The 23,282-nt window shown below is 51.3% G+C and overlaps 1 protein-coding gene across 1 annotated transcript in view; it reads left to right on the plus strand.

The window, feature by feature from the left end:
• The first annotated feature begins 6,579 nt into the window (after positions 1-6,579).
• The window catches only part of magi3b (membrane associated guanylate kinase, WW and PDZ domain containing 3b), an 85,760-nt gene continuing 69,057 nt past the window's right edge, over positions 6,580-23,282 (plus strand). Inside the window, exon 1 of the mRNA XM_084705161.1 lies at positions 6,580-7,556. Within this exon, the coding sequence (XP_084561287.1) occupies positions 7,250-7,556 (307 nt within the window). The 5' untranslated portion in view covers positions 6,580-7,249. The remainder of the gene's footprint in view (positions 7,557-23,282) is intronic.

Consider the following 23,282-nt stretch of genomic DNA (forward strand, 5'->3'; position numbering starts at 1 on the left):
TCCACACACACACACACACACACACACACACACCCTCCACACACACACCCTCCACACACACACCCTCCACACACACACCCTCCACACACACACCCTCCACACACACACCCTCCACACACACACACACACACACACACACCCTCCACACACACACCCTCCACACACACACCCTCCACACACACACCCTCCACACACACACACACACACACACACACACACACACACACCCTCCACACACACACCCTCCACACACACACCCTCCACACACACACACACACCCTCCACACACACACCCTCCACACACACACCCTCCACATCCACACACACACACCCTCCACACACACACACCCTCCACACACACACACCCTCCACACACACACCCTCCACACACACACCCTCCACACACACACCCTCCACACACACACCCTCCACACACACACCCTCCACATCCACACACACACACACACCCTCCACACACACACACACACCCTCCACATCCACACACACACCCTCCACACACACACCCTCCACACACACACCCTCCACACACACACCCTCCACATCCACACACACACACACACCCTCCACACACACACACACACACACCCTCCACACACACACCCTCCACATCCACACACACACACACACCCTCCACACACACACACACACACACACCCTCCACACACACACCCTCCACATCCACACACACACACACCCTCCACACACACACCCTCCACATCCACACACACACACACCCTCCACATCCACACACACACACACCCTCCACACACACACCCTCCACATCCACACACACACACACACCTTCCACACACACCCTCCACATCCACACACACACACCTTCCACACACACACACCCTTCACACACACACACACACCTTCCACACACACACACCCTTCACACACACACCCTTCACACACACACACCCTCCACACACACACCCTTCACACACACACCCTTCACACACACACACCCTCCACACACACACACACCCTCCACACACACACACACCCTCCACACACACACACACCCTCCACACACACACACACCCTCCACACACACACCCTCCACACACACACACACACACACACACCCTCCACACACACACCTTCCACACACACACACCCTTCACACACACACACACACACACCTTCCACACACACACACCTTCCACACTTACACACACCTTCTACATCCTCACACACAAATTCTCGCCCTCTCCACACACACCCCCTAAACAAACACATGCCCTGCTCCCCCCTCCGCTCTCCACCCCTCTACCTCCAAGGAGACACACCAACACTCTGCCAAAGACTCCTCTCAGTTTACATTCCTCTACCAGTGTGGAGCGCTCTGTGGACAAGACACGCCCTCCTCTACCAGTGTGGAGCGCTCTGTGGACAAGACACGCCCTCCTCCACCAGTGTGGAGCGCTCTGTGGACAAGACACGCCCTCCTCTACCAGTGTGGAGCGCTCTGTGGACAAGACACGCCCTCCTCTACCAGTGTGGAGCGCTCTGTGGACAAGACACGCCCTCCTCTACCAGTGTGGAGCGCTCTGTGGACAAGACACGCCCTCCTCTACCAGTGTGGAGCGCTCTGTGGACAAGACACGCCCTCCTCTACCAGTGTGGAGCGCTCTGTGGACAAGACACGCCCTCCTCTACCAGTGTGGACACAACGTCCCTCTGGACCTCTCTCTGTAGACCTCTCCCTGGATGTTTCTCTGGGCTGGACATGTGGGCTATAAACATGACCTCCCTCCGCCCCCCCCCCCCTCTCTAGAGGGAGATATGAATGTATGCCTCACAGAGCCATGGAGGACCCTGCAAGCCATGCAGTAGGAGACATGGACCTATACAGACCCTGGGGGCGGGGCTTAGACCAGGGGCGGGGCTTAGACCAGGGGCGGGGCTTAGACCAGGGGCGGGGCTTAGACCAGGGGCAGGGCTTAGACCAGGGGCGGGGCTTAGACCAGGGGCGGGCTGGATCCAGGGGCGGGGCTGGATCCAGGGCAGACCGACTCGGGTGCAGCCAGGTGTCTGTGACTCCCTCCAGGTGAGAAGTTAGGAGCTCCGCCCCCTCTGCCACTCCCAGAAAGGATCTGGACCTGCCTGGGCAGCCTTGTGGCTGGAGACTGGGAGAAGCATCCGGAAAGACCAGACACTCCCCGACTGCCTCACTGACTGGTTTTTCCACTGACTGACTGTTTCCTGGCAATCTTTCTGCTGTCCTGCAGACCCAGAGACGATGACACCAGAAGGAGGGGTCCTCTCATGGTGCAGTCTGACCCGAGGGCCTCTTGGGACTGTCCTCATGGTGCAGTCTGACCCGAGGGCCTCATGGGACTGTCCTCATGGTGCAGTCTGACCCGAGGGCCTCATGGGACTGTCCTCATGGTGCAGTCTGACCCAAGGGCCTCATGGGACTGTCCTCATGGTGCAGTCTGACCCGAGGGCCTCATGGGACTGTCCTCATGGTGCAGTCTGACCCGAGGGCCTCATGGGACTGTCCTCATGGTGCAGTCTGACCCGAGGGCCTCTTGGGACTGTCCTCATGGTGCAGTCTGACCCGAGGGCCTCATGGGACTGTCCTCATGGTGCAGTCTGACCCGAGGGCCTCATGGGACTGTCCTTAAGGTGCAGCCTGACCCGAGGGCCTCTTGGGACTGTCCTGTCTGTGTTTGTCTGTCAGAGACGTCGTAAACAGAATCCTGTCATCTTTCCTCCCCGGTTAACGCTCTTTCGGAGGGTCTTGGCCAAGCAGAGTTCTTCTGTAACCTAGCGCCAGGTTATGTTATGTCATGGTTCCCATCAGACTATATGCACTGATCATCTTTTTATTTCCTCAAAGTTTTACCTCCTTTTTGTCTTCCTTGGTTCTCTGAGGCTGTTCGTCCAGTGATGGTGTTGATGCAGTTGAAATGCCTGTTTCCTTGACAACCCTGAGTGTCTGGGTTCCGTCCTGATCCAGTCATAGCTATAGAGCTGTGCAACTGATCACACATATATATATCTATATATATATATATATATATATATATCTATATATATATGAGCATGTGTGATTTCTAAACCAGCAAAGCTCCTTTTTTGTTTCTTTTCTTCTTTTTTTAGCCTCTAACACAATTATTGCAGGTTTTATTGCAGGTTACGCAACTGAGAAGCTTGACATTTGTATGTATTTATTTGCTAGAAAAGTAAACAACACAAAAGCCAAATAGCAGAGGTCTCTTCCCAAGCTAGCGAGGTACAGAAAGGGCTGTCTGCTTGGTGGTGTTGGGGCTGGGACGAAACCATCTGCACCGCTACCTCCAGCTCTTCTAAACACGAAGGAGCGACATTTAAAATGTCCTCTTTTTGTGGAATGACCCAGTTATAATTTTAATTTAGACAAAAAATGTACTAGCCTAAAACAACAGAAAACGTGTTTGAAAAAGGAACCCTGGTCATGTGGAAACAAAGAAATGTGCTGACCAAAATCACAATTAAAATCACAATATTTAGTTTAAAGAATTGCTAGAATATAACTTTTTGGGGTCCATATCACACAGCCCTGCAAGCTATGAGTCACATTAGGTTTTGGGACTGTGAAGAAGAATGTGCTGTATGGGTTTAAACATGTATGCGTGTATGTATTTGTACATATGACTTCTTCATCTATTCAATGCTATCCAGCCCGACGACAGTGGTGGAAAATCTTGTTTCTAAGCTGGAGTTTTATTTATTTCCTCCCCCCTTGAGTGTTTTCAAACTCGTTTTTCTACATGTGTCAGTCAGAATAACCTTCTGCGGTTGATGAGTGATGAAACAGGATTGAACCAGATGCAGTCTGAAGAGGTGAGACTAAGCTTATCCACCTGAACGCTACATTTCATCACACCCATACTGGGGGGGGGGGGTTATGAAGTCATTTAAATTGTTGATTTATTGCCTTTTTGTCTTATCATTCATCAAAAATGATTCAGGGTAATTTTGCAGCTCCTTTTTATAGACTGGTACATAAGTAGACTGTTGGCTAGACTACACTGTGTAAGCATTCCAATATCAGGTCAGATCCAATCCTGGCTTTATTTACATTCTCTTCAAGAAAATGATGATTATTGCACTTCAGAAATGCTTAACTATGAATTTCCATATTAGTCTCCTATGGTATAGCTAGTTCCTCTAGTCTGCCTGTCAGATGTTGAAGCATCGTAGCCCGCCACATCTGGGTGCTTTGTCTCATACTCCTAACAGCCCGAGACAGTGTTTCTCGATCGGATAGAGAAAGGACTTGTTTAGTTCCAGTCTCCTCCGCCAGGTGTTCTCTGTGGTACGTTCCTTTTACAGAATTTGCACATTACTCTTTCACTCAATTACAGTTGCCTTGTTTTTTCCTGATTCAGTGTCTCTAAACGTGTGGTACTGTAGTTAGTCTGTGGCTTGATGTTCCTCCAGTGATCAGGTCAGACCAAACCTAATCAAACATTCCAACTGTCTTGTGAGCCCAGGTTTGGCTGCTGTGTTGTGTGTATAATATGAACAGCCTGTCTTGCTATAGTAGCCTTGTGGTTCTGACATCATGAGATGACGTGCATTTCTAGTCTCTGTCCTTGTTGGCACGGTTACCTTTTACCTCGTAAAGGTCCTGAAAACCTTTGAGTTTGCCTTAAAAAAAATACTTTTTTTGTCGTCACAGCTAAATGATGTCTTTATAGTTTTGTGTTTTATGTTAATATCTTTTTTTTTATTATATTGTTTGTTTTAAAACTTTCAAACCAAAGTTTGGCAGTAATGCTCTGGCAATTTTAAGTGCTGCTTGTTGTTAGTGTTCGATGAGTTGAATTTTGTTGTCAAGTGTATTTTTGTATCTTGACAACGTGTACATTCTGTAAAGCATGTGTAAAAACAATGTTTCTTGACATATAGCTATTATTATAACAATAAACATACCCTCCATCTTTTACACAGTGTAGTTTGTGTTTTATGCTATCAACAGAATCAGAATGTGGAACTGTAGGAATGTTCTAGAAGTGAGTATTCTTTATTTTATGTTGCTTTATATGTTTGTAAAGATTTTTGGGGCCTTTTCATGGCTTTATTAGACAGAGACAGACAGGACATGTATTGGATCTAGAGAGAGGGAGGGGAGATAGCTCAGTCTGTATGGTACCCATCCTACCCCGGTCATCTACTGCCCAGAAGAGGGTGGACTACAACTGCCAAACATCCTTCCTGTAGACCTAATGTCCTGTTGTCATGCCAACCGGGGTAGTTAACCTAATTATAACCGCTGTTCAATTGAATCAATATATTCTTGATAAGAAGAGTTTCAGCGTAGGCCTAATGGAAGGTAGCTGTCTATAAGAAGAGCCTTGTTCTACAACATTAATATTCACCTAGTTTGAATATGTGCATAAACTGAGTTGTGTAACATGTAAATATAATTCCATTCCTATTTTCTTCCAGAAAGCAGTTTGTAAAATGTAGGTCTCCCTGTGTCACTTAAACACAGCTACACAAACACACACTCCCTAATCACAGTCACACAAACACTCACCTACACAGCTACACACACCTCAGCAATGCTTCCTGTCCTGCAGTTAGGCCTGTCATTATTGTTTAATACACTTCCATCTCTTAAAAATATATGTTGTCCCTTTCTGTACAGAGACTCCTTACAGAGTCATGTGGGCGCCTTATACAGACATTTACATTTTAGTCAAATGAACTGATGTGTTTTAGTGAATCTCCTACATACTACATCCCAGGTCTGTAATCATCCCACGAGCTACTGAGGCCGGACGGCAGTGCGAAATAGACTTCTCTTGGACTCCCGCCCCCCCCCCCCCCCCCCCCCTTTACACACACACACACACACACACACACGACAGTCAGAATGGCAACACTAACTTATACATCCCCGACCCACCATGAGTTATTCAGCACACTCTCCAGGATGTCATCTCTCATCCCAGACTGTGCGCTTTTGTAAACACCCCGGATAGCTCGCGCTACGCAGATATGAGGAACATTTCAGGTGTTAGCTGAATGCACTGCGTGAACACATGCTAGTGTGTTTGTGTACCTCACGACCCCGTGGCTGCGTTGAAGTGGTTTGTATATGGCGGAGAGCGGCGCTGTGGAGACGTATATGGAAATCCAACGGAGACAATTAGGTTTGGCACCATTCGTTGCCGTTGTAATTGGGCTACAGTGCGAACGGTATTGAAAAGTTGGCGCGTGCCATCTTTCCCTAACTCAATAAAAGCGTACATCAACATTGACATTACCGTTCACAAACGGTAGGCCTACTATTTATACTAATTATATTACCGACGTGAGAAAAAACGTTTGTCTAAACAAGCCATTGAAAGTAATTTAAAAACAGCTGTGTAATAGAGTGAAACCATTTTCCTTATTCTTCTACACCGTATTTACCCAAAGTATTGTAATGGCCGGTTCGCCTCGACACACCGAGGGATGGAGCCCGCGTGAACGTCGAGGAAAGGTTGAGTCGCGCGCAGAGACATCTGCATAGATGGGCGGCAGTCGCGCAGCTCGCTTGACAGTGCCAGCGCGCCAGGTGTGGACGGGAAACCGAACTTGTAGCACGGTTGGGAAGCAGTCACATCTGCCAGTTGCAAAATGCGTGGGATTATTCACTAGAACGACCACTACCGAGAAGAAACCTTCGTTCAGACATCGTTTAGACAACTGCTCGCGTCGCCTTCGTTATGTAGCCTATATAAAGCGTGTTTCGTTGACGCACTAAAACAGGCGCTGTTGTTCCAAACAGCCAGTGTTCTGTCGGTTTCTCGCGCTGTCGTGTACCGTTTTCCCGGGTTTGTCAACTCGCTGCTGGAGGCTTTTGAAAAAGCGTCAGACCGAGTCGTGGTGTGATTAAATGAGCGCATGTTCTATGCTAGCATTGCGGTCACGTTTTATATATTACGCACAGATAAATCTGTATACTGGAATACAAAAAGAAGTAATCGCAGCGAATGAAGTAAATAATATTATTGAGTTGTTTAAATTGGATGTTGGATTTTAAATGTTTTTTGGAAAAGGCTACATAACCGTTGGGGCACACCATCCATGACCCACGTTCGTGCGCCACAAGTCAAATTGTAATAAATCAAGCTATGGCTCTCTTAAGTTCCGAGGCGTCTGTTGGGACATATTCTCTCCTGTTTTCGTGATTGTGAAACTAGAAAGTGACTACACCTTCCCAGGTAACGGCCTGACCATGTCCAGAACGCTGAAAAAGAAGAAACACTGGTCCAGCAAGGTGCAAGAGTGTTCCGTGTCATGGGGGAACGTGGGCGAGTTCGGCTCCGTGGTGGAGGTCCTGGGGGGAGCAGAGCTCGGACAGTTTCCGTACCTGGGTCAGATGAAGCTCGAGGTTCTGGTGTGTCACGTCGGTAAACTGCCCTACTACGGTGACGTTCTGTTGGAGGTAAACGGTACCCCGGTTAGTGGACTTACAAACCGTGACACTCTGGCCGTCATTCGCCACTTTCGGGAGCCTGTCCGTCTGAAGACTGTCAAACCAGGTACGTGTTCCTCCTTGTCGACACACCCGTGTCTGTTTTGTGTCAATCAGAAATGACGCGACATGTTTCCACTTTTTGTCCACAGGTAGTGTGTTCCTGTCAGCAACACGCTACCTACACATGATCACTTAGCTGACGAACACTCGTTTATGCGCGTAGAGCATTAAACAGGCAATTCCAAAAGACCTATAGCAATAGAGAGAGAGAGAGAGAGAGAGAGAGAGAGAGAGAGAGAGAGAGAGAGAGAGAGAGAGAGAGAGAGAGAGAGAGAGAGCTTTTAATAGTCATAATGGTTTTGGCCTATAGCTAACGCAGCTTTTAAAAACCCTCTCTTCTATTCATGGTAATTATGACATTATTCTGTATCAGGGATACTCTGGGATAGCTTTGCCCAGATTTCTCAATTAGAATGGACTAATGTCCATATGAACAAATGGTTGCTTAATGCTGTAGCTTAGATTTGAAAACCCTACTTTTCCTTATACTTCATGGCTGATCAACAAGCACTCTAGTGATTATGTGTCCTGTGATGGGATTGGCTGGTCTGCTGTTACTTGCTGAGGGGGATGTCTGTCATGGGAGGGGGAGGGGGAGGGGGGAAGCGTCTGGGTCCTCTGGAACCCTCCTCCTGCTCTCCTCCTGGCTGTTGTCCACCAGGAGGAACAGTGATGTTGATGTGAAACAAGGGTCTCTCACAGGTGTGCGATGTGTGTGAGGCCACATTGTGTGTGTGTGTGTGTGAGACCATACATAGTGTGTGTTCTGTACTTAGCCTTCTGCTGCATGTGTGTGTGTGTGTGTGTATGACCTTGTTCTTCATGTATGAGGTGTGTGTGTATCAGCTATGCAGGCTTGATGGCTGATGTAGTGCTGTCTGTTCAGAGTCCTTTTATCTCTTAGCAGGCAGTTTCTATACAAACCTGTTTGGTGAAAGGATGGTGCTGTTAGGAGGCCTGTGTTAGCCAGGCAGAGCTGGGGATGGTGCTGTTAGGAGGCCTGTGTTAGCCAGGCTGAGCTGGGGATGGTGCTGTTAGGAGGCCTGTGTTAGCCAGGCAGAGCTGAGGATGGTGCTGTTAGGAGGCCTGTGTTAGCCAGGCTGAGCTGGGGATGGTGCTGTTAGGAGGCCTGTGTTAGCCAGGCTGAGCGGAGGATGGTGCTGTTAGGAGGCCTGTGTTAGCCAGGCTGAGCTGAGGATGGTGCTGTTGGGAGGCCTGTGTTAGCCAGGCTGAGCTGGGGATGGTGCTGTTAGGAGGCCTGTGTTAGCCATGCTGAGCTGAGGATGGTGCTGTTAGGAGGCCTGTGTTAGCCAGGCTGAGCTGAGGATGGTGCTGTTAGGAGGCCTGTGTTAGCCAGGCAGAGCTGAGGATGGTGCTGTTAGGAGGCCTGTGTTAGCCATGCTGAGCTGAGGATGGTGCTGTTAGGAGGCCTGTGTTAGCCAGGCTGAGCTGGGGAAGGTGCTGTTAGGAGGCCTGTGTTAGCCAGGCTGAGCGGAGGATGGTGCTGTTAGGAGGCCTGTGTTAGCCATGCTGAGCTGAGGATGGTGCTGTTAGGAGGCCTGTGTTAGCCAGGCTGAGCTGGGGATGGTGCTGTTAGGAGGCCTGTGTTAGCCAGGCTGAGCTGAGGATGGTGCTGTTAGGAGGCCTGTGTTAGCCAGGCTGAGCTGAGGATGGTGCTGTTAGGAGGCCTGTGTTAGCCAGGCTGAGCGGAGGATGGTGCTGTTAGGAGGCCTGTGTTAGCCAGGCTGAGCGGAGGATGGTGCTGTTAGGAGGCCTGTGTTAGCCAGGCTGAGCTGAGGATGGTGCTGTTAGGAGGCCTGTGTTAGCCATGCTGAGCTGAGGATGGTGCTGTTAGGAGGCCTGTGTTAGCCAGGCTGAGCTGAGGTTGTGTAAAAGGTTACATCAGCTGCAGCTGAGGGCTTCTGGCCAGGAGCCCTGGAGAGCAGCTGTGTTTGGGGCCGTGTGTGTGCGCGCCACTTTTTTTTGTTATATCAATGTGTGTGTGTGTGTGTGTGAAAGAGACAGCTTTCATTTGTGAATGTGTGTGTTTTATTTGTTGATGACTGTGTTGTGTGTGTGTGTGTGTGTGTGTGTGCGTTCCTACTGTTCTGCCCCAGAGCGTCTTACACTACTTACTCTCTATGCCCCACTAACCAAGGATGATTAATAAAGGGCACATAGGAGAGGAGGAGGGAGGGTTTGTATTATCTGTCACCCTCATCAGACACAAGACAGACCTCAAACTGGTCTCCAGCCTCTATTAGCCTCCACGCTAGTCTCCAGCCTGGCGTGTGTTTGTGAGGTAGGTCACCGCTCACGCTCTGCCTGTCAGGCTGAGGCATATCTGCTGCCACAAAGGGCACAGTAAACACACACACACACACACTCACACACACACACACACACACACACACACACACACACACACACACACACACACACACACACACACACACACACACACTACACACACCTGGCAGCAACTGGGTTGTTCTGTGATTCTGGTATGTTTGTGTGATCCTACACGTGTATTTAACCCATGTGTGTGTGTCAGTCTCATGTTTAATTTACACCAATTGCATAATTGAAGCAGAGTGTGTGTTCCTGTGGCAGAGGCTGGACCTGGGGGGGGGTTACCAGGAAGTGGGGACGTGGTTGCAGCGTTCACCACCAGATGTTCACCGCTCATTTTTCCAGGATGCTCTGCTCTCTCACCTCTCCCTGAGGGTCTTACCTTCCACCTGGGAGATAGAGGGGGAGGACAGGGAGAGAGGGGGAGATAGAGGGGGAGGACAGGGAGAGAGGGGGAGATAGAGGGGGAGGACAGGGAGAGAGGGGGAGATAGAGGGGGAGGACAGGGAGAGAGGGGGAGATAGAGGGGGAGGACAGGGTGAGACGGGGAGAGAGAGGGGTGGAGAGGGAGAAAGGGGGAGAGGGAGGGGGAGAGGGGGAGAGAGAGGGGGAGGACAGGGAGAGAGAGGGGTGGAGAGGGAGAAAGGGGGAGGAGAGGGAGGGAGGGGGAGAGAGAGGGGGAGGACAGGGAGAGAGGGGGAGATAGAGGGGGAGGACAGGGAGAGAGGGGAAGGACAGGGTGAGACGGGGAGAGAGAGGGGTGGAAAGGGAGAAAGGGGGAGAGGGAGGGGGAGAGGGGGAGAGAGAGGGGGAGGACAGGGAGAGAGAGGGGTGGAGAGGGAGAAAGGGGGAGGAGAGGGAGGGAGGGGGAGAGAGAGGGGGAGGACAGGGAGAGAGGGGAAGGACAGGGTGAGACGGGGAGAGAGAGGGAGAGAGAGGGGTGGAGAGGGAGAAAGGGGGAGGAGAGGGAGGGGGAGAGAGAGGGGGAGGACAGGGAGAGAGAGGGGGACATAGAGGGGGAGGACAGGGAGAGAGAGGGGTGGAGAGGGAGAGAAGGGGAGGAGAGGGGGAGGAGGGGGAGAGAGAGGGAGAGAGGGGGAGAGAGAGGGGGAGGAGGGGGAGAGAGAGGGAGGGAGAGAAGGGGAGAGAGGAGGAGGGGGGGACAGAGGGGGACAGAGGGTAGAGAGAGGGGGAGGGGGAGAGAGGGGGGAGGACAGGGAGAGAGGGAGAGGGAGGGAAGGGGAGAGAGAGGGGGAGGAGATGGGGAGAGAGAGGGGGAGGACAGGGAGAGGGAGAGAGAGAGGGGGAGGAGGGGGAGGAGAGGGAGCAAGAGAGAGAGGAGAGAGAGAGAGAGAGAGAGAGAGAGAGAGAGAGAGAGAGAGAGAGAGAGAGAGAGAGAGAGAGAGAGAGAGGGAGAGAGAGAGACTAGTCTCTGCAGGACATTATTCTTCTCATCCATTGATCCAAATAAAGCAGACCTGAAAAGGCTTTCTCTACTGCACTTCAGTCTGGACTGAAGAGTTCACTCACACATACACACACTGTTTACGCTGCATGGCTCTTTGATACTGTGAAATGAAGTTTGAGCCTGGGGCTTCCATGCTAAATACAACATGCATGTGTTCATGCCTCACTTCATCTCCTTCAACTACGTAGGAGGTGCTGTGAATAAAACATCCCTGTGTTCTGGGTTAGAGCCCTGTGTCTTGGGGTGGGGCCCTGGGGTGGGGCCCTGTGTTCTGGGGTGGGGCCCTGGGGTGGGGCCCTGGGGTGGGGCCCTGTGTCTTGGGGTGGGGCCCTGTGTCTTGGGGTGGGGCCCTGGGGTGGGGCCCTGGGGTGGGGCCCTGTGTCTTGGGGTGGGGCCCTGGGGTGGGGCCCTGTGTTCTGGGGTGGGGCCCTGTGTTCTGGGGTGGGGCCCTGTGTCTTGGGGTGGGGCCCTGTGTCTTGGGGTGGGGCCCTGTGTCTTGGGGTGGGGCCCTGGGGTGGGGCCCTGTGTTCTGGGGTGGGGCCCTGGGGTGGGGCCCTGGGGTGGGGTCCTGTGTCTTGGGGTGGGGCCCTGTGTCTTGGGGTGGGGCCCTGGGGTGGGGCCCTGTGTTCTGGGGTGGGGCCCTATGTCTTGGGGTGGGGCCCTGTGTCTTGGGGTGGGGCCCTGTGTTCTGGGGTGGGGCCCTGTGTCTTGGGGTGGGGCCCTGTGTTCTGGGGTGGGGCCCCGTGTCTTGGGGTGGGGCCCTGTGTCTTGGGGTGGGGCCCTGTGTCTTGGGGAGGGGCCCTGTGTCTTGGGGAGGGGCCCCCTGGGCCCCATGGCCCTGTGTCCTATGTTCTGACCTTTACTGCTGACTGGCATCTTGTAAGTTCAAACTGTGATGGTGTAAAGGAAAGCAGCAGTCACAACCTGGATGTGTAATTACATAACATCACATGTTCACTGTGTAACCGTATACATGGTTACGTAACATAATCAACAAGTTAGAATTTAATAATGTGTTTATATAATGTGAGAAAATAACAATCTTTATAAATGATAATAATATAAACAGTAAAAGCTGCATGTGAATCAGTCTGTTCTTCCTGTCTGTCAAACCTGACCTCGTTGTCACACTTGTACACTTCCAACAGCCATGTTCTCACCGAGGGGGGAGGAGGGAGGGTGTGTCAGTGCCAGTCTGATAGTGTGGAGGGAATGTGGGTTAATCACGTTAATGCACTGCTCATATCAGGAAGGGGATCTCTCTTGACATGCCTTACTTTGTCATTGGAAAGAGGTTTGTGATTGTATGCCAGAAAATAGAGAGGGGAAAAGAGAAGGAGGGAGGGATATAAAAGAGAGATGGAGGGAGGGAAATGAGAGAGGTGGAGGGAGGGAGGGAAGAAAATAAGAGAGAGAGAGAGAGGGAGGGAAATGAGAGAGATGGAGGGAGAGAGGAAAGAATATAAGAGAGAGAGGGAGGGAAATGAGAGGGAGAACAGTACTACAGAGGCCTCCTGTTCTAGCCTGGCGGAGAGAGAGACAGACACCCTCTCCAGACTTCAATACAATCATACCAGACTAATTTAATAAAAACACTGCAGCTGTATATGTTCCACTGGAGAGAAGGAGAAGAGAGGATTAAACAGGGAAGGAGTGGAGATACATGGAGGTTTGGAGAGCAGAGGAGCTGAGAGGGAGAGACATGAGCAGAAAGGAGAAGGGCGGAGTAAGGGGCACGGAGAGGAGACCAGCAGAGTGGAGACCAGCAGAGAGGAGAGGAGACCAGCAGAGAGGAGAGGAGACCAGCAGAGAGGAGAGGAGACCAGCAGAGAAGAGAGGAGACCAGCAGAGAGAAGAGGAGACCAGCAGAGAAGAGGAGAGGAGACCAGCAGAGAAGAGGAGAGGAGACCAGCAGAGAAGAGGAGAGGAGACCAGCAGAGACTAGAGGAGACCAGCAGAGACTAGAGGAGACCAGCAGAGACTAGAGGAGACCAGCAGAGAGAAGAGGAGACCAGCAGAGAGAAGAGGAGACCAGCAGAGAGAAGAGGAGACCAGCAGAGAGGAGAGGAGACCAGCAGAGAGAAGAGGAGACCAGCAGAGAGGAGAGGAGACCAGCAGAGACTAGAGGAGACCAGCAGAGAGGAGAGGTGACCAGCAGAGAGGAGAGGGCAGGGCAGGAGAAGGCAGGATGGAGGCTAACATAGTTCAGATGGTGATCTGGATAACCACAACATTTTTGATTCAGACCAAACTGGGCCTCGGTGTCAAATGCAGTCCAGCAAAACCAGCAGGATGTATTTCTTTGTCATGTTGCAGTGTAAGAGCCAGCGTGTGTTCAGACCCACCATTCTGCACTGAGAGTCCAAGCGTCGTCAGAGCAGACCGCTGTACAACCACAGACCCATACCAATCCGTCTGCGCCAGTTCAACGCACTGTTGCATGACGAAGTGCTTACCTTGTAAGGGCTGTCGCAGCACCTTCTACAAATAGAAAACAGAAGAATGTCATTGGAGGTCAAACCAACCACACCAACATCAGCTCAACACCACATGACCACATCAGCTCAACACCACATGACCACATCTGAGCTTTTCACAAGCCATGTCACCGAGGGCTTCACAGCCACATATGCACCCTAAACCCCTCCAGAAAGACAGCTCTGACAGACAGAAGCTGTGGTCCTGGGGGGAGATGCTGTGTGAGGGTCAGTCCTCTCTGCCTGGGGGGAGATGCTGTGTGAGGGTCAGTCCTCTCTGCCTGGGGGGAGATGCTGTGTGAAGGTCAGTCCTCTCTGCCTGGGGGGAGATGCTGTGTGAGGGTCAGTCCTCTCTGCCTGGGGGGAGATGCTGTGTGAGGGTCAGTCCTCTCTGCCTGGGGGGAGATGCTGTGCGAGGGTCAGTCCTCTCTGCCTGGGGGGAGATGCTGTGTGAGGGTCAGTCCTCTCTGCCTGGGGGGAGATGCTGTGTGAGGGTCAGTCCTCTCTGCCTGGGGGGAGATGCTGTGTGAGGGTCAGTCCTCTCTGCCTGGGGGGAGATGCTGTGTGAGGGTCAATCCTCTCTGCCACAGTTAGAGGCAGCCTCTCGGTGTCAGAGCTCCACAGTTAGAGGCAGCCTCTCTTGGTGTCAGAGCTCCACAGTTAAAGGCAGCAGAGGCAGCCTTGCTGTTCAGCCCCAGCGCCCCCAGCAACAAACCCTCATTAAGAGCTTTCTCTCCTTCTGTGGTCTTTCCTGCCTTTCCCACTTTCACACAGTCTCCCCCCCTCTCCCCCTTCCTCTCCCCCTTCCTCCCCCCTCTCCCCCTTCCTCCCCCCTCTCCCCTTCCTCTCCCCCTTCCTCCCCCCTCTCCCCCTTCCTCCCCCCTCTCCCCCCTCTCCCCTCTCCCCCTTCCTCCCCCCTCTCCCCCCTCTCCCCTCTCCCCCTTCCTCCCCCTCTCCCCCCCCCCCCCCACACCACCCCCCCTCTTTCCTTCCCGGCTACTTTCATCTTGAGAGAAGAAATGGCACTGAGCAGGAGAAGAGGCTAGGGCTGGTGTATGATTAGAGGCTGGTGTATGATTAGAGGCTGGTGTATGATTAGAGGCTGGTGTATGATTAGAGGCTGGTGTATGATTAGAGGCTGGTGTATGATTAGAGGCTGGTGTATTATTAGAGGCTGGTGTATGATTAGAGGCTGATGTATGATTAGAGGCTGATGTATGATTAGAGGCTGGTGTATGATTAGAGGCTGGTGTATGATTAGAGGCTGGTGTATGACCATGGGATGGTGTTTATAACCGGGACATGTGATGGTGTTTAGAACCAGGACATGTGATGGTGTTTAGAACCGCATGCACACACAACACACACGCACACAGAACGAGGAGGATGGGAAGAGGAGGGGAAAGACAAAACAAGAAAACAAACTAATGTCAAGTCGATCCCAACTGTACTGCAGATCTCACTGTACTGTACTGCATGTGCTCAATAATGAATGACTACAGAGACTGTTCCGTGTTCACTCATTGTGTGTGTGTGAGCGTGTGTGTGTGTGTGTGTGAGCGTGTGTGTGTGTGAGCGTGTTTGTGTGTGTGTGTACGTTCACAAAGCATAGAAAATATAATCACCTGAAAGTGAATTTATGTATGATAATGATGTGTGAATGTGTCTGATGTGTATAGATTTGTATGATGTAAGTGTGTATGGGGTGTGTATGGGGTGCGTATGGGGTGCGTATGGTGTGTGTGTGTGTGGTGGGGGGGCTACAGTGAAGCTATATTGTTTCCAGCCCCCAGCATCATTAGTCCCACCATAATCACATTAGTGCTGCTCACATTCTCCAGCACAGCCTTGGAAAGAGGAAGGAGCTATGGATCAGGAAGGAGAGTTGTTTGTTACTGTCAAAGCTGTGAAGATGTAAGAGCATTATGTTGAGGATGGAATGTACTAGAAGGACTGAGAAGAAGCAGGGCTCCTGCTACGTAGGATGTGGTACAAGACCACTTCTGTGTTAGCGGTGTAGCATGTGCTAGCATACCACCTCTGTGTTAGCGGTGTAGCATGTGCTAGCATACCACCTCTGTGTTAGCGGTGTAGCATGTGCTAGCATACCACCTCTGCGTTAGCGGTGTAGCATGTGCTAGCATACCACCTCTGTGTTAGCGGTGTAGCATGTGCTAGCATACCACCTCTGTGTTAGCGGTGTAGCATGTGCTAGCATACCACCTCTGCGTTAGCGGTGTAGCATGTGCTAGCATACCACTTCTGTGTTAGCGGTGTAGCATGTGCTAGTGTACCAGAGTTCTGCTCCTGAGTGGCATGGGGGATGTGTCAGCCTTCTGCATCTCCGAGCAGATGTGTGCAGACGGAGTCACTCAGCTGTCTGTCTCTGTCTCAGACTGTGTTGACTTCACCTGAGGCAGGCTGGATGCTAGCTAGCTGACCCTGTCACTAACTGCAGAGTATGCATGCAACGCCCCAGGCCCCTACGGAACTTGTCTGACATGTGAGCGGTCAGTCAACCCGAGGCCCAGACCAAAGTTGCAGAGGTCAGATCTCTAGAGCGACACAACTCCCAGACCAGATTAATGGAGGTCAGATCTCCAGAGCAGGGGTCAAATGACACTAAATATATTGTAAATAAAATTGAGGAAAAACTGAAACAGACGTTGTAGGACCCTTCAGTAGGCTCCGAGCAGCTCTGTTTGTGGTGTTTCATGCAGGACTGTGTTTCCGTGGTCAGAGTCAAGGAACGATCTGTATTTACTACACGTCGCAGAGTAACCACGCTCTCAGAGAGAGTGATACGGTTTCATCCAGGACTCTGCAGCAGGAGCCGGCAGGGTCACCTCTGCTGCGCTGGCAGGTAATGGACCTGGACGTTTGAATTAGCCTGCTCCCTGCAGCGTGCTAAACCGGCTCAGCTTGCACAGGAGATAAGCATTCATGCAGCGTGAAGAAACTGTGAATGTGTGCAACCTGAGAGGAGGGGGTGTCTGTCTGTGAGGATGAGGGCTGGCCTGTTAGTGAGGATGAGGGCTGGTCTGTGAGGATGAGGGCTGGCCTGTTAGTGAGGATGAGGGCTGGTCTGTGAGGATGAGGGCTGGCCTGTTAGTGAGGATGAGGGCTGGTCTGTGAGGATGAGGGCTGGCCTGTGAGGATGAGGGCTGGTCTGTTAGTGAGGATGAGGGCTGGTCTGTTAGTGAGGATGAGGGCTGGTCTGTTAGTGAGGATGAGGGCTAGTCTGTGAGGATGAGGGCTGGCCTGTTAGTGAGGATGAGGGCTGGCCTGTTAGTGAGGATGAGGGCTGGTCTGTGAGGATGAGGGATGGTCTGTGAGGATGAGGGCTGGTCTGTGAGGATGAGGGCTGGTCTGTGAGGATGAGGGCTGGTCTGTGAGGATGAGGACTGGTCTGTTAGTGAGGATGAGGGCTGGTCTGTGAGGATGAGGGCTGGTCTGTGAGGATGAGGACTGGTCTATTAGTGAGGATGAGGGCTGGTCTGTGAGGATGAGGGCTGGTCTGTTAGTGAGGATGAGGGCTGGTCTGTGAGGATGAGGGCTGGTCTGTGAGGATGAGGACTGGTCTGTTAGTGAGGATGAGGGCTGGTCTGTTAGTGAGGATGAGGGCTGGTCTGTGAGGATGAGGGCTGGTCTGTGAAGATGAGGGCTGGTCTGTTAGTGAGGATGAGGGCTGGTCTGTTAGTGAGGATGAGGGCTGGTCTGTGAGGATGAGGGCTGGTCTGTGAGGATGAGGACTGGTCTGTTAGTGAGGATGAGGGCTGGTCTGTTAGTGAGGATGAGGGCTGGTCTGTGAGGATGAGGGCTAGTCTGTGAGGATGAGGGCTGGTCTGTGTGGATGAGGGCTGGTCTGTTAGTGAGGATGAGGGCTGGTCTGTGAGGATGAGGGCTAGTCTGTGAGGATGAGGGCTGGTCTGTCGGTGAGGATTAGTGCTGGTCTGTTAGTTTGTGAGGAAAGAGGGCTGTTATAATATCTATCTGTTTCTGTAGCACCCAACACCAATAACAGTATAATCAGAGAACCATACTGCACATTTTTCTTTCTGTCTACCTCTTTATTTCTCCCCTCTCTGTGTTTCTCTGCCCCCCGAGAGTGCAGAGAGAGGTGTGTACGCTGTGATGGCTGGAGAACAGTTGGCAGGAGATAGCAGAGCAGAAAAGGGCAGAGCAGACATAGCAAGGAGGGGGGCTGTGGGGGACTTGTGTGTTTGAATGCCAGTGAAACATTAAGGCACAAGGCGCACGCTTACACACACACACTCGTGTTAGGCGTCAGACGTCCACAGACCAGGCTGGTGAAGAGTCCTTCAGCTGGACAGTTTACAGACACTCATCATCACTGTCATTCAGTCCTCTCTGCTGGTCCAGAGAGAGCATGTCTCTCCCAGCTGGTCTTTCTGCTGGTCTCTCCACTCTGGTGCTGACTGACTGACAGGCAGGATACTGTGGTTGTTTACAGATTAGGTTAGATTTTTCATGGAGTTAACCCCATGCTGGGTCAGATGAAAGGGAAACACACAACACATAAACACACACACACAGACACACACAGACACACACAGGCACACACAGACACACACAGACACGCACAGACACGCACAGACACGCACACACACGCACAGACACACACAGACACACACAGACACACACAGACACACAACACATAAACACACACACACAGACACACACAGACACACACAGACACACACAGACATGCACAGACATGCACAGACATGCACATGGATCCAAATACGCATATATAGACAATTACAAACACACCCACACACACAGTGCCGTGGGATTACCAAGGGCAACAGGAAGTGGTGTCCAGAGAGAGTGTCTGGGTTTCACAGGTTACGTAATCTGGAGTAATCCCTCCTGGCTTGTCTCAGCCACAGACCCTGAGGGCTGGACCCACAACCACACACACGAATAAACATACCGATTAATGCGCGTGTGTGTGTGATGTTGCAAAGTCACCATGGGAACCACGCTGATCTGTGATTGTCAGGGGCAAACACGATGGCACACACACTCTCACACACACACACACACACAAATACACACATGAAGATACACAAACACACCCACATAAAGATATACACACACACATTAAGATACACAATTACACACACATTAAGATACACAATTACACACACAGCAGCTGGAGACCTCCATAGCCCCAGTCTTTAAGTTTTTAATTTGTTTATAACCACAAAGAATATCGGTTTCAGTAATAACTGTGATTTACACTAAATTCAACACATCAAACAGAGAAACAAGACGGCCTTGTTAGCTTGTGAAACTGTCTGAAAATGATTCCCAGGTTCGATCTGTTCGGCATGTCGAGGCTTGAGCCTCAACGCCCAGGTTAGGAAACATGTCCCTGTTGGAGGATAACCACCACCACACCCTCCCTGACAACAGCATTATCTGTGTGTTTGCTCCTCTGGACAGTCATTGATAGCAGTCTGGATAACCCCGCTCTGTACCTCTGTGCTGTACTATAATACCAGAACTAGGACCCTGCCCTACTGTACCATACTAACACACAGACAAGCCCTACCTCAGAGAGCCTGGTCGCTCTGTGTGTGTGTGTGTCTATGCACTTTTGTAAAGCTCTCTCTTGGAAGTCGCTTTGGATAAAAGCGTCTGCTAAATGAATAAATGTAAATGTAATGTGTCTATATGTGCAGTGTTTCCTCTAGGATTTTTTTTGCAGTGGGGGCAGGTCTGTCCGACCCTCCCCCCCCCCCCTAATAGCTAATGTAATATTGCACATATTTTTGTCCTATTTCCCCTAAATAAATAAAGTTAGCATACTTAAAACACCTTAAATTATGTTCTAAATGGCATAAATGCTGTCAATTAATAATTGACTTAACAATTTATTGTAAATGGTCAGTAGCCTATACAGGCTATAGCCTATTGATTAAGGGGCCACTCGGAAGCATGTACTGTCTGCTTCATTCGATCTTGATAGGCTGAGCATTCTGTAGCAAATAATAACAATATACCCAGTATTTATTCATTAAAACTACTTCAGCATAATAATGCACCTGAAATACCGAGACGAGACGAGACGTGACGAATACAAACGTGAGCAAGGGCAGCAATCGCAAACAACGAAAATCAACAGTTAACTTAATTTAAATTTGCTATAACTATAGACTTATACAATAACAGGCTTAAATTAACTGACAACATAAGTTATACGACTTACAGTTCTCAAGGACGCACACGCACAATCTCAACTGCTCTGTGAAGCGCGTGTCCGTGCTATTCTCCGACATGCACTCTAACAATCACTGCTGATAGATGGCCTAAAATACACAGCGCTATTTCTGATAACCTGGCGGCAGAAATTTTACCGTGGCGGGCCACAAATTAACATAGCGGAAACACTGGTGTGTGTGTGTGCGAGAGAGAGAGAGCCAGGTCTGGCGAGGCCTTGGGTTCCCAGGGCTGCAGGACCTTAGTGTCCAGATAACCATGATAACACCGTTCATGCTGGCAGCAACCACCCAGATAACCATGATAACACCATACATGCTGGCAGCAGCCACCCAGATAACCATGATAACACCGTTCATGCTGGCAGCAGCCACCCAGATAACCATGATAACACCGTTCATGCTGGCAGCAGCCACCCAGATAACCATGATAACACTGTTCATGTTGGCAGCAGCCACCCAGATAACCATGATAACACTGTTCATGTTGGCAGCAGCCACCCAGATAACCATGATACCACCATACATGCTGGCAGCAGCCACCCAGATAACCATGATAAAACTGTACATGCTGGCAGCAGCCACCCAGCCTTGCTGGCCTGGTGGCTGGCTGGCTGATTGGCTGGCTGGGTGGCAGGCTGGCTGGCTTACTCACTGACTCTAAAAGAGTTGGCCAGGGTGGAGACAACGTTCTGTATGACACTCTAGGAATGTGTTTGCTCTGCCTAGTATCACCAGGGAGATTACATCACCATGGCGATTAGGCAGAAACCGGTCTGACCTGTGTGCCGTTGTCACATCCTGTCTCTAATACCTCAACTTCTGTTCTGTTCTACTGCCACCTTCTACCTCTGAGACTGTCCCTGCCTCGGTCTGCCTCTACTCTGCTGGTGCCTGTACTCTGCCCTGCCTCTACCCATGCCCCTGCCTCTACCTTTGTCTGCTGTGTTGACGCTGAGCAGTTTTGACAAGCATACCTTCCTGTCAGGGAGGTGAAAGACATGCCAGGTCCCCAACCCCAGGTCCCCAACCCCAGGTCCCCAACCCCCAGCTCTGTGCTGCCATTTCCAGCATGTTTGGGACTGAGGTTTTATTGGAGAAAGCAGAGGGCGTTACTAGTTCCTCTCTTCTCTTTTCCTCCTCTTCTCCCCTCCTGTCCTCTGCCTGGACACTGACCTGTAGTCTAAGTCTAACCTGGAGGCGTTGGAGTTCAGGTTCTAGGAGGACAGACAGGCCTGGGGGAGGGGCCTCAGAGAGAGGGAGACAAAGAGAGTGTAGAGAGAGAGGGACAAAGAGAGAGCGAGACAAGGAGAGTGTAGAGAGAGAGTGAGACGGAGGGAGAGAGAGTGGAGAGAAAGAAGGACAAAGAGAGAGCGAGAAAGTGAGAGCGAGGGAGGGAGAACGAGGGAGGCAGCGTCCTGGACTGTGACAGCGTCCAGGACTGTGACAGCGTCCAGGACTGTGACAGCGTCCAGGACTGTGACAGCGTCCTGGACTGTGACAGCGTCCCGGACTGTGACAGCATCCAGGACTGTGACAGCGTCCAGGACTGTGACAGCGTCCTGGACTGTGACAGCGTCCTGGACTGTGACAGCGTCCAGGACTGTGACAGCGTCCTGGACTGTGACAGCGTCCTGGACTGTGACAGCGTCCAGGACTGTGACAGCGTCCAGGACTGTGACAGCGTCCTGGACTGTGACAGCGTCCAGGACTGTGACAGCGTCCAGGACTGTGACAGCGTCCTGGACTGTGACAGCGTCCAGGACTGTGACAGCGTCCTGGACTGTGACAGCGTCCAGGACTGTGACAGCGTCCAGGACTGTGACAGCGTCCTGGACTGTGACAGCGTCCAGGACTGTGACAGCGTCCTGGACTGTGACAGCGTCCTGGACTGTGACAGCGTCCAGGACTGTGACAGCGTCCTGGACTGTGACAGCGTCCAGGACTGTGACAGCGTCCAGGACTGTGACAGCGTCCAGGACTGTGACAGCGTGACAGAGCACCATCAGAGTGTGTTTCTGTTACAGGAGCTGTGCTCACTAAGGTCGGCCTCAAGGACAAACTGGGTGGGTGTTTTGTGCAGTCGTTCACCTTGACCAGGCGTTCTCCTCCTATGACTGGTCCCAATTCCTCTTAATCTCAGAGTAAATCTTCGCCCTGTTTAAACTAAGTTATGTTCGCAGCCTGTTTCTATGGCAACAAAATCGACATAGAATTTGGTGTGCTCGTTGACACCTGTGTTGTACGTAATAATCATCTATAAAGAGCTAATTTTGCTGATGGAGGTTGAGGTTTGTGTTTCTAAGAATCTGTCTGCCTGTCTGCCTGCCTGCCTGCCTGTCTGTCTGACTGTCTTCATGCAGTCACACACACACACTACTCTGTGATGGAGGGTGAATACTTGGTTTGCAGCACTGAGCTGCACATCGACCTTGACTGACAATGGAACATCTTTTTTTCCTCTATCACATTCTCTCCATTCTTCCTTCTGGCGACATCTGTGAGGAGGCTGGAGGGAGGGGAGGGGTGCTGGGGTTGGTGAGGAATATGAAGTCAGAAAGAGATAAGGGAGGCAATATATGATGTATTCAGTAAATTAAAAATGGTTTAGGGTTGATAACATTTAATTTAATTGTTCTCATATCCTACACCTCCTTCCTCCTGTCTCCCTCTCCATCCCCCTCTCTCCCTGTACCTGTTTCTCCTCCTCTCCCCCTCTCTCCACCATTCCCTCCTCCCTCCCCTCTAATTCTCTTCCTCTCTACCTCCTCCCTTTCTATTCTCCTCCTCCCCATCCTATACTTACACACACATAGATACACAGTAACACACATTCTTCTATTGTCCGTGTGCCCTGGGGAAATGTGTGTGTCTAAGCACATAGGTACGTGTGTGAGTGTGTGAGTGTGTGTGTGTGTGTGTGTGTGTGTGTGTGTAAGCACACACCCTGGAGGATGATCAGTGGAGCGTTGCTCTCCTCTATTCACATCTCTCTTAATGCACATCTACACAGGACAGGACAGGACAGGACAGGACAGGACAGGGAGGAGAGAGGAGGGTGTGTGTGTGTTTTCCAGAGGGACAGCTGATGGCAGGGTTCAGAGAGGCAGCAGAGAGAGAGGGAGAAAGACATAGAGAGGGAGAGAGACAGAGAGAGACATAGAGAGAGAGAGGTGGAGGGGTTA

The sequence above is a fragment of the Hypomesus nipponensis genome, chromosome 9 (genome assembly GCF_054491055.1).
Source record: "Hypomesus nipponensis isolate SF chromosome 9, ASM5449105v1, whole genome shotgun sequence".
NCBI lineage: Eukaryota > Metazoa > Chordata > Actinopteri > Osmeriformes > Osmeridae > Hypomesus > Hypomesus nipponensis.